We start from the raw sequence: 12050 nt of genomic DNA, 5'->3' as shown, positions 1-12050 counted from the left end.
CTAACAGCAAACCTGCCATTGGATTCTTTAAATTCTACTGTTTACCTCACCTCGATGTGCTTCTCTCCATCTGCCACACCTTAGTCCATTAAGTCTCCAGATAACACGGCTCCAATCTGCGTTCCCTGGCCCTGCAGTCCAACCTCGGCCTGCTGTCATTTTCAAACCTACAGACCTGATGGGGCCCCTTCCCTGCTTTCAGTTCACCGTTGTGGGCCCCCCTCCTGCTCTCCCTCCCAGTAAGATCTACATCCTTTAATGTGGTTCTGGAGCCTTTGGTTCATCAGCTCTCTCCCAGCTTCATCTCCCACTGTGGCCCTTGTAGTTTGTGCTCCTGCCACACAAAGTGACTCGTAATTTACCCCCGTGAATCACACCTGCCTCTGTCACACAGGCTTCCACCTCTTTTTGGAATCCTACCTTTACCCTGCTCTGTGCTAACTCATTCTCAACTCTTTGGCTTCTTCTTGGGTGTCATTTCATCTTGGAAGCTTTCTCGTTTGAATCCCGAGTGAGTTGCCCCTTCTGCTACATTCTGAACAATCGTTTGTTTGTTCATTTCTTCCAGTAGCCTGTAGCCCTTGAGGAGAAAACCCCAAGAGTCTTAAACAGCAATTGGTCCAAAGTAGGCACTCCAACATTTGCTGGATGGATGAATGGGTGTTAGAAATGAGCCTGCCCTGAGGAACAACCTCTGGTTAAAATGGCTTTCCAGCAACTAAGACAACCCCAAGCATAGGACCAGGAGTGCATTGAGAATGGGCAGCACGTACCTAGGATGGCCACCACCTCGTCATCCTGGATCACCTCCAGGGAGCCTGAGACCACGAAGCAGAGGCTGTCCACACTCTCCCCAGCATGATAGATGAGGTCTCCCGGGGCGCAATGCACTGTCTGGAACTCCATGGCCAAGGCCCGCAGGCAGCCATCACTGGCCAGCCGGAAGGCGGGGTGTTCCTTGAACACTTTGCGATTCAGGTGCACACAAATGTCAGCTCTCATGTCCTTGGGGCAGATCTGCAGGACCTGGCCAGACAAGGAAGAGACAGTGTGAGGACCGTTCCACAGCCTCCTCCCCTCAGCACCCTGAGCAGAGGGCAGAGCCCAGGAGACCATACAGTACTCTTACGCTTCAGTGTCTAGATTCTAGATCAATCTGCTGAATGCTTAGGACAGAGTTCTGAAAGTCAGGGCTAGGAGTGTATCGGGCATGAGAAAGGCCTCTCTGAGGCATTTCAACTGACAGATTCAGAATGTGTCAGAGTGAACCTTGTGGAATTAGAACATTCTAGCAGGATAACAAAGGCTCTGTGGGCCTGAGCAATCATCCACCCAAGTCAGGGGGAGGGCTAAGAAATCATATCATGCAGAGAAAACACTGAGCATGTGAGACGCTTCTGAGTCACTGATTGTGACCAGGGACACAGATCAGGGGACTGATGTCAGCTGGGGCCCCTGAGAGGGATCACAGAGCTCTGACTCTGGGGGAGACAGGGACAGAGGGGTCAAAGGGAAAGATGAGGGGAGCCTGGACTGGGCTGGTTCAGTGCAGCCAGCAAGAAGTGGGTTTGCTCAGAGTACATCCACAAGAAGCAAATCAAATACATATACATATGTCTAAGGGGAACAGCATGTTATTTTGACATGCATACAACACAAGAAAAAAGTAATCAATATATCCATCCCTTTAAATATTCATCATTTCTTTGTGTGGAGAACATTCTAAACACTCTCTTCTGGCCGTTTGGAAATCAAACAGTAAATTGGTTAAAAAGCACAAAATTACGGGCGGGGAGAAACAGCCCACGTTCTATAACACGAGGGGGTCACATTAAACTGGAGTGTATTCTGATCATATAGCCGGCATGCCTTGCTGAGACGGTGAGTACGGGTCGGTATTTAAAGAGATATATTTACATGAGACCTGCCTAAGATCAAGCCAGTCAAAATTCCAGTGTTGATGGCAGAGGTGCTCCTGAGTCCCCGCCCTTAGCTGGTACTTGATGGTTGTGGGGAAGGGAGACTCACTCTTCTTTGGGGATGTGCTCATTGGCAGGTAATCCATACCCCAGTAAACAGCCTCACCATCCATTTACACACGGTCACTACTAGTTAGACTCAGTGGGATGATGATGATGATGATTAATAATAATAATAACAACAACAACACACATGAAGTTGATGGGGAGAGAGATTAGTGGGCCTCAGGGACAGTTAGAGGGAGGTAGTTGGGGTAGATAAGAAACAGTACACACATGTATTAATTTTCAAAGCACAAATACACTTTACAAAAATGAGATAGGTAAAGTCTCGTTTCCTGAGAGCTTGCTGTCTGCCAGGCATGGCTCAGCAAGTCACCTACCCAGTTAATATCTATTTGCCAAGCATCCATGGTGCACCAGGCACCATTCTAGGCTCTAATAATGTGGTAGTTAAAAACAAGTAACCAGCTGGGGCGGTGGTGGCCACACCTTTAATCCTAGCACTCGGGAGGCCGAGGCAGGAGGATCTTTGCGAATTCGAGGCCTGGGATACAGCCTGGGCTACAGAATGAGTTCCAGGAAAGGCTCCAAAGCCACACAGAGAAACCCTGTCTCAAAAAAAAAAAAAAAAAAAAGTAGCCAGCGGTAGCAGTACAAGCCTTTAATTCCAGCACTCAGAAGGCAGCAGGCAGATCCCTGTGTTCAAGGCCAGCTTGGTCTACAGAGTGAGTTCCAGGATAGCCAGGGCTACACAGAGAAACTTGGTTTCAAAAAAACCAAACAAAACAAACAAGTAGACAAAAATACCTGCTCTCATGGAATTTACTGTCTGGTAGGAGGAGGCAAATGACAAGCAAAATAAATAAAATTTGGTAGCCATCGCTGAGATCAACAAGGAAGACAGAAAGGACAGAGAACAGGGGTGTATAACTTTACACTTGAAAGTGTATTTGCTTACGTGGTCTCCATAGAAACTCTAGGATGTGCTTTTAATTCTATCAGTTCAGATGAGAAGCTGAAACACAGGGAAGCCCAAAGTTTCCCAGCCAGCAAACAGCAAATCTTGGCTTTCACATTAGGTGGCTTGGCATCAGAGCCTAGTTACAGCCTAACCAACTCCCATGCCAGGCAGTTCTGCAAAGCTAATGGGTTGCAGTTTGACTTGCAGCATCCCCACCCTCACCCATGTTACTGAGGAGGAAACCCTGAGCTTTGCACATGCCAGGCAACCACTCTACCAGCTGGGCATGTCCCCAGCCCTGACTTGCACCATCTAAAAAAACAAACTAGGAACAGCAAGCCATGTAGATCTCATTTTTTTTCCTAAACAACTGAAAAATTGCCCAGCTTTTCAGAGCAAGAGATATTTCTGTGGACTAAGTGTTTGCAAGAAACCACTGCAAGGCTTTCTACAGCAAGCCTTAAGGAACCCAACAGGACACCTTCCAGTGGTCTTTTCCAGAGAGATCAGCAGTACTTTTAAAATATTCTAGTCTGTGAACCAAGTAGGGGGCATGGAATCAAACGTGATCATTCAGTGGCTACTTCTTATGGTGCTGGGGGACTTTCCAGACCCTGTTCCTATCTTAGCACCAGACACTTGCCTCTGTATCTGGGGCTTCTTCACCAGCCTCTCCAGATCAGCTCTTGCCCTGGATGGCTTCACTCCCTCCCTTCAGTGTCTACATGGAGGTGGAGCAGTGAGAAGAGGTCACATGACTGAAATCCCAGTTAGTTAGTAGTAACTTAACCACTCTGTGCTTTAAACACTGACTCCAATACTAAGGGAAGTTGCACCCATCTGAGATACATCCCTGTCTCTGGATATCTCTGCATTCCTGTTCTGGGCTGCAGGATGACCAAAGCGTGAGTGTCTCTCTGGGAGAATGGAGGGAGGAGAGGTGGAGGTACAAAGCCATGGCGGAGGGATCATGACAAACAAGACTGCTGCAAAAGTGCTGATCTGAGGGTTTTCTCTGTGTGGCTCGCAAGCCGGTGGGGATGCCCATATCATGTCCAAGCAGTGCCCAATAGCAGAACCAAGGTTAGTTCTCCAGGTGCGTTCACATTTAAATATTTGCTTCCCTGAGTTAGGCTCCCACATAAGGGTCTGACCAGGTAACATCATTTTCAGGACACCGATTCCAGAATCATGGAGAAGACGAGGCGGGGGGGGGGGGGGGGGGGGCTGTCTGAAGAGGAGGAGGGCAGACTCTGGCTGTGCAGCATCTCCATAGCTGTTTCTGTCTGCAAGTTCTACACTTGAGTAGACAGACACATCCTCTCTCTGAGGGAGGGGCTCAGCCCTTCAACCCACAGCCTTCCAGGGCTCCCCTCTCAGCTGCCAGGCTTTGAGATGTCACTCTTAAGAGTTATGACTGTGGGGCTGGAGAGATGGCTCAGGGGTTAAGAGCACTGGCTGTTCTTCCAGAGGTCCTGAGTTCAATTCCCAGCAACCACATGGTGGCTCACAACCATCTGTAATGAGATCTGGTGCCCTCTTCTGGCCTGCAAGCATGTATGTAGGCAGAACACTGTATACATAATAAATAAATAAATCTTTAAAAAAAAAAAAGAGTTATGACTGTGGAGAAGCCTCTCCTGGGGTGGGCATCGAAGGGTCAAGGTTAAGGCTCTGGATTCAGTCCTGCTCCCAACATACACTGCACATGCGAACTTGAACAATGTTTAGTTTCTGGGGCCAAGTCTTCCTTGTAGTGACATATTATGTACCCTAATAAAATTTACCTGAAGATCAGAGAACAGAACAAGCCACTAGATTAAACATAGAGGCCAGGCAGTGGTGGCACACACCTTTAACCCCAGTACTTGGGAATCACACACCTTTAATCCCAGGAAGTGATGTCTGGACAGAGAAAGGTATATAAGGCGTGAGGAGACAGGAACTGAGGCTCTTTCAGGCTGAGGAGTTGGCGAGGTAAGAGGTGTTGGCTGTGGCTTGCTCTGCTTCTCTGATCTTCAGGCAAATTTTATTAGGGTACACAATATATCGCCACACTTCCTTGTGTGTGGGATTTTGTGAGCTCTCCCATGCCATTGTGTTAAAATATCTGGTACCTGGGTATTTGTGGGTCCTTATTCAATGCCATTACAGAGCTTGCATGGTGCAGGAGGTCAAAGCTAGCCCAAAGGCCATAGAGGCCATGTGGTCTAAAGGTCATCTTACTTCAGTGTGTTCCAGACATGGGAACTGGGGCAAGAGAGACATGTGATGTGCTCAAGGTCACTGGAGGGAGGAGGGAAGCGGGACTCCAGAGTTGGTTCCCGCCCCAGCAGCTGCGACCTCATTTTCCAGGCTGGGCTCTGCCATGAGATGCCACAGTTGTGACCAGGAAGTGGGGTTGGTCCCGAAACCCTCCGGGAGGTGAACAGGTGAGCAGGGCAGGAATGTGATGCTGACTGTGCAGTGTCCCAGGCGGTCCTGCCCAGCCCTGCAGGCACAGGGACAGGGAAGGGCTTTTCCCAGACAGCAGGATCTACATAGTCATTCTAATGCCTGGGAAAAGAGAAGCTTCAGGGCAGAGATCAAAGTCCTTTCTGCTCCATCGGCTGCCAGGCACCCACAAAACCAGCAGGCATTGTTGCCAGTGGTGAGCAGAGACAACAGGCACAGCTGGGCGGGGAGCGGGCAGAGCCAGGAGTCAAGCAGAGCCAACCCCGCGCCCTGCCCGTCCCAGTCTGAACCGCAGCCTTCTTCCCCTCTAGGGCCCGCTTTATACCTAGAAGAGGCAGAGCCTGAAAGATGATAGGAAACAACAAACACACAGGACACACCATGACACAGTGCACATATCCACACGTGCACGCAAACATGCACGCATGCACATGGACACAGAAAAATATATTTAAAATAATTAAAGGAGGGATAATAGTAGAAAAAGGACAAGCTTTGAAACCAGATGAAAACTGGGTTCAAATCCTGGTTACCCTAGACCAGGGGAAGTAAAAGGAATGAACTGAGCCTCTGGTCCTCCTCATCATTCAACAGAGCTTCCAGCCACACCTTCCCAAGAGGGAAGTGAAGCCCACACAAGGCACTATGGGTAACAGTCATGCAAACTGACACTGGTTCTTTCTGGTTTTCCCCAACAAATGTTTGCATGTAGCCCAGACTGGCCTCAGACTCAGTTGACCTGCCTTCACCTCCCAAGTCTGAGATTACAGGTATGTACCACCACACCTGGTTAAACATGTGTTCTCGGTGCATGTTCAAGAAACGGCAGTTGGTGCTGTGGTAGTTTTTATCATGACACCCAGCAGACAGGCCCAGAGCAATGAGCCTCTTAAAGTGGAGAGTCAGAGGACCTGAGCAGTCCTCAGAAACCACCAGCACTCCACTGTCTGTTCAGATAGAGGAGAATAGGAATATGACAGGCTGACCTCACAGCCAGATCAATCTGGATTTCAATGTGTCCACAACTGCTTCTGCTGTAGTGCTACCACTTTCCCAATTCTGCAGTGGATAGATAGGGTTTGGCGATGAGGGAAGTGGAATCAGAAAGACTGAGGAATGGAGAAACTGAGTTGAGGCTAAGGCTTTGGTCAGGGCAACATACAGAGCAGGGGCTGGGTTGCGGCTCAGGGCTGGGTTGCGGCTCAGGGCTGGGTTGCGGCTCGGCTCGGGGCTGGTCTAGCACGAGCAAGGCCTTAGGAAAGTGGGCATGGTGGCACACACTGTTCGTTATTCCAGCACACCGGAGGTAGGCACAGGAAAAGTTCAAGTTCATCCTCAGCTACATAGTGAGTTCCAGGCTAGCCTGGGCTACATGATCTGTCTCAAAGGGAGTGGGGCACACAAAGATAATGCATGCATTAGCCCTCTGTGTCTCTGGAGACCACACCCATCTCTGCCCCTGACTGACGTGCATCTGGAATAAGGCAAGTGTCGTACAGAAGAGGGTCGCCCCTCTCTGGACTGCCCAGCAGGAAACAGTCGCCAGCCGAAGACTACAGCGCAGACCTGTGCCAGCACTGCCTGGGTTTGTCCGAGGGACAGTCTTACCAGGTAATTACTGACCCTGTCCACCACCCCGGTGCCCGTGGGCAGTGGCCAGAGTCTAGTTTTAATGACAACACCATGGGATTCTTATCAGGACTGACAAGAGGAAGAGAGGCGACAGAGTGGCCTTGGGACATTGCCAATTAAGAGGAAGATCAAAAATAACCAAGAGACATCATATTTAATGCAGCAGTTCTCTAAGAAAATCAAAGTTCATTTTTAAAAAGCCATGCCAAGCAACAACAACAACAACAACAAAAAGTCAGCATTTTGAAAAAAGCCAAGATTGCCAAGCATGGGGCCATCTGGGAAGCTGGGGCAAAAGAAAAAAGCCCCCTGCCCAGGCTCTTCATTTTATCATGATCTAACTTTGGGAAGCTGCCCTAGACAGCAGGACATCTGTTCCCCTCACTCCAGGAAACACACTGTGTGTTTGATTTCCAAAATGATGGCTCTTCCTTTCTGGTCCTTCAGTAAAGACAACAGAGAGATTAAAAGTCCTGGAAGAAGGACCTAAGAACCCCAGATACCCCAGGCGAGTTCTGAGCCCAGCCCACTGGGGAAAGCTGGGGACAGGTGGTGTGGCTAAGAGTCTCCCACTCCTTACCTTTTCTGTGTCGATGCCTCGAGACATGGACCAGGTGGACACAATGTAGTCCATGACCCGCTCACTCAGCCCTTTGGGCACCTGGTAGAGCTTCAGGAAATCCCGCACACTGTTGAGCATCTCATGATACCTGTTGGTGTTGGCGTACATCTGCTGGAAAATGGTTGTCACATTCCCAAAGATGGTGGCATACAGAAGAGCTGGAGACAAATAGAAGAAACTATGTGTGAGTGGTCCATGAGCCAAACTCCAGAGCGCGTGACTCCCTCAGAGAAGGCCTGTAGTCAGAGCTGTGCTTTGGAAGACTGTCCTGACCTCAGGAGAACCTCACATCTCAAGCCAAAGAGTTTCTAACAGCAGGCAACCAAGACCAATGGAGCATTAGGCAGGGCCCATGTAGATGAGACCTGGTGTGACTGGTGCCTCAGACACACGTAAGAGAGAATCCAATTCACTTATCACAAAAAATTTGCGCCATCAGCCAAGTGTGTGCCTAGTCCCCACACCAGTCCAAATCCAAACTATGAGCAACAACCTACCAAGCTCTGTTGTGTGCCAAGCACCATGCTACCTAGGGCACTGAATGGTGAGACACAACCCTGGTCCTTATAGAACTACATGGTAGGAGCAGCAGACCCTGGTACCCACCACAAATAACTAAACCATAGTGAGTCTGCCGAGGGCCACAAAAGACAACCACAAGCTGAAATAAGCCTGTTGTCCCCAAGTCTCTTTTTGTCATGGTGTTTTTATCTCATTGATAGAAACTGTGACACACACACACTATATCCATTAAAAGTATAAAACTCACTATTTCAAAAACATATTTTTAGAGTTGTGCAGCCATCAGGTTTATAACATTTTCATTTTTGCAAAAAAAAAAAAAATCTCCTATCCATGGTCAGTCCCTCTCCATTCTCTCCCAGTCTCCCCCACCACAACCACTCCCTGTCCCTACAAACTCATGCATTCTAGGCACTTCATATGAATATACGTCTTCTGTAACAGCTTCCCTCACACTATAACAAGCATTGACATTTCCTTCCTTTTTGTTGCTAAATAGCACTCAATCGTGAGAAAAGTCCACATTTCATTTGCCGCCCATCAGTTCATGGGCATTTCCATTTTTATCTTTTCTTTTTTACATTTTGGCTGTTAGGCTTATGAATGTCTATGAACATCTGTGGGTAAGTACTTGAATAACATGAATTCTCTCCTTTCAGGTTTGTGCCCGGACTAGCACTGCTGTCATATGTGACTACGTTTAATATACCGACAAACTCCCAGCTGTTCTCCAGGCCCCTCCTGGCTCTAGAGAGATGGATCAACAACAAAGAGGGTCAGAGTTCCATTCCCAGCATCTCTGTAGGATGTCTCACAATATCCTGTAACTACAGCTCCAGGGCACCTGATGCCCTCTTCTGGTCTCCACGGGCACCTGCACATGTGCACACACCCACACACAGACACACATGTATATGCATAACTAAAAGAATAAAAATATCCAGGGGTGGTTGTGCACACCTTTAATCCCAGCACTTGGGAGGCAGAGGCAGGTGGATCTTAATGAGTTCGAAGACAATCTGGTCTACATAGCAAGTTCCAGGCCAGTCAGGGCTACATAGTGAGATCTTGTCTCAGAATAATAATAACAATAATAATAACACAATAATATAATAACAATATAATAATAATCTTTAAAGTAGCTGAACTTTTTACATTCCTACCATACAAGAGGGTTCTCAGACAGTGTCTCCATACTGTACCCTCCACTCTTTTATTGAGCTCTATTAGTACCTGTCTTTCCTGTCACCATCCATGATGGTGATTTTTAACTGTCACCTTGACACAACCTAGAGTCACTTGGAAAGAAGTCTCCATGGGAGAGTTAGGTTACTATGAGTATGTCTATAGGGGCTATCTTAATTAAATTAACTGATGTGCGAAGACCCAGTCCACTGATGGCAGCACCATTCCCTAGGCAGGGGATCCTGAACTGTAGAAGAACAGAGAAATTAATATGAGCACAAGCCAGTGAGCAAGTTTGCATGAATTCATTCCTCTTCACTCTTGACTGTGGATATGATATGGCTGGCTGTTTGAAATTCCTGCCTTGACTTCCCTACAGTGATATAGCCTGGGTGAGATGAGATGAACCCAGTTCTCTTCTAAGTTGCCTTCTAGCAGTATGCTGGTCTGTACTTTTCTTCACATACACTCTCTGGTGTGCAGAAATTACAGTCAAGTCATTTCAAGGGCTTCTTCCTCTGCATCCAGTAGTTGCTTAATAAATGCTATAGATCAATGACCGAAAGGCTGTCTCTAAGAGGTTAGTTTGCATGTGTTCTATGGACCAGCAATTCCATATCGCCTCAGTCTATGGGAGGAATGCAGATTTTTGCTCCCCTCCAGAGCTACTGGGTCTCTGGATCAAGGCTCACGGTGGTGTTTTCTCAGGCTCTTCAGGCAGCTTTGAGTGTTCTAAGTCTGAGTCTGCTAAGTGTACACACAGGCCCTGTGTTTCACTAGTAAATTGAGTGCAATGTTCCCTGCCAGATGGGAAGATAATCAGAGAGAAGATATTGGGCTATAGTGAGTACACACAAGGCCTTAGTTAACCTCACACCACTGGACAGAATGGAAGCCACATGGCCCAAGGAGACAGGACCCCAAGGCAGGCAACACCCCATGAGCCTGACACTGGGGTGGACTTGACTATACTCAGCTCTGGATTTCTGGCAAGCACTGGCCTTGTGCATCTCCACCTGACCAGCCACTGCCTAGGTCAGAAAGTGGCTCTTAAGATGAGGACTATAAAATACACCTATCCCTCTATTTATAGCAAGAAAAGCCTGAAAACTCATTTAATACTGTGCTAAATATAGCACAAATGCCTACATTACCTCAGACTCCGCTGCACTGGGGAATGTCACTTAACAAGCACAGGTCTTACAGGAGACAGAAGGTCATTTCCAGCCACTTCTCATCTGTCGAACGAAACAACAGTGCCCACAGCACTACAACCCATTAACAGTGCATTGCACCACCTTGCTAACCAGTGTTTTAATAGCTCTGCAGATAAAAGGAACAATTTCCATAGGCAATTATTCCTGGGAAGGAACCAAGATGGTCAGACCCTGGTTGCAAGAGTCTTCCAGTAATTCGCTGCTTTGGCTCATCTCATGCTTGCTGAGTCGTGGGTCACAGGTGGACGCTTGGTTACAGGTCACTTTGGCTCATCTTGTGCTTGCCGAGTCCTGGGTCATGAGTGGACCATTGGTTACAGGGCACATGTAGAAAGGCAGCTCGCTTCTGGAAAGGTTTACAAGCCCACACCCTACCTCACTCTGTGATGAGAGCTGAGGTTGCTCCAACATGAGTCATCAGAGAGAATCTAACTTCAAAGAGCACACACTTTTAAAGTTGTTTAAGTGCACAGGAAACCCAGGCCCACTTTCCAAAGGCAGTTACGCTTAAAGTTCTCAAAAAACCTGAGCTTTCTCTTCTACATCTCAAAACAAAAATAAAGTGGAAGACTTTCCAATAGACACAGCTGCCTCCCCGACCACCCGAATCTCAACATCACAATGATTGTACAGGATGGCCATTAATGAATACCTCTCCCACTGACTGTGAGAGGGAGAAATCAAATCACTTTGATAACTGACTGCTCTGCTCTGGGTACCTTGAGCATGTTGTGATTTTCTGCATTGACTAGCCTTCACCTTTCAGGTCTCAAAGAGTCATTTGGTTGCTAAGTGACACTGCAGGTCATAGTAGCGCTTTTCACACTCACCCAGAATGAGGATCACTCTGCCTCCAACCTCACAGGATTCCGGGTAGCAGATATCTACAAACCTATCATACCTTACAGAGTCCCTCTCTCTGCATAAGTCAGTGGTCTTAATTCTGCTGTTACAACTCTGCAAGGCAGGAGACTGCCCCCCTTTGGACACCAAGGGTCACATAGTGGTCCAATGAGTACAAGAAGAAATGATAGCATCAACTACAATGACAAACCATGTTTATGTATCTACTGCCATCGATGAGCCTTTGTTCTGAGTATGTGCATGCATGGTGGACACTCATGGAAGATTCTACTATCTTCATTGTACTGATACTGAGTGAAAAAAGGTTACGTGGTTCATCAAAGCCATACAGTCAGGAAGAAATAGATGGAGGAATCACTCCTAAGAGAACGGCTTGTAAAATACTCGTGCACAGCACCAAACACACCTCTATCCACTACACGCTCATGCTACCTAGGGCCAGACACTGCCCCAGCATTTCATGTGTACTGATCCTAGCGAGGCTCTCTTAGAATCCTGCGGGGTGTGGTCTATCATTAGCCTTATCGTCAGAGATAGATGAGCTCGTGTTTGTTAGGACATCAACAGAAAATGGATGCAGAGCACACATATATGTGCCATCCCAGTTTTTC

At 47.7% G+C, this 12050-nt stretch overlaps 1 protein-coding gene across 2 annotated transcripts in view; it reads right to left on the bottom strand.

Moving 5' to 3' along the window:
- The window catches only part of Kcnh1 (potassium voltage-gated channel subfamily H member 1), a 322774-nt gene that overhangs the window by 106099 nt on the left and 204625 nt on the right, over positions 1-12050 (bottom strand). For both annotated transcript variants that reach the window (XM_052738048.1, XM_052738049.1), the window contains exons 8-9: positions 7610-7809; positions 774-1026 (exon numbers count right to left, since the gene is read on the bottom strand). In XM_052738048.1, the coding sequence (XP_052594008.1) occupies positions 774-1026; positions 7610-7809 (453 nt within the window). The remainder of the gene's footprint in view (positions 1-773; positions 1027-7609; positions 7810-12050) is intronic.

The sequence above is a fragment of the Peromyscus californicus genome, unplaced genomic scaffold (assembly GCF_007827085.1).
Source record: "Peromyscus californicus insignis strain IS unplaced genomic scaffold, ASM782708v3 Scaffold_14__1_contigs__length_90479793_seg_2, whole genome shotgun sequence".
In the NCBI taxonomy this organism is placed as follows: domain Eukaryota; kingdom Metazoa; phylum Chordata; class Mammalia; order Rodentia; family Cricetidae; genus Peromyscus; species Peromyscus californicus.
Note: the sequence above shows the minus strand (reverse complement) of the source record. Positions and strands in the feature narration are given on the sequence as shown.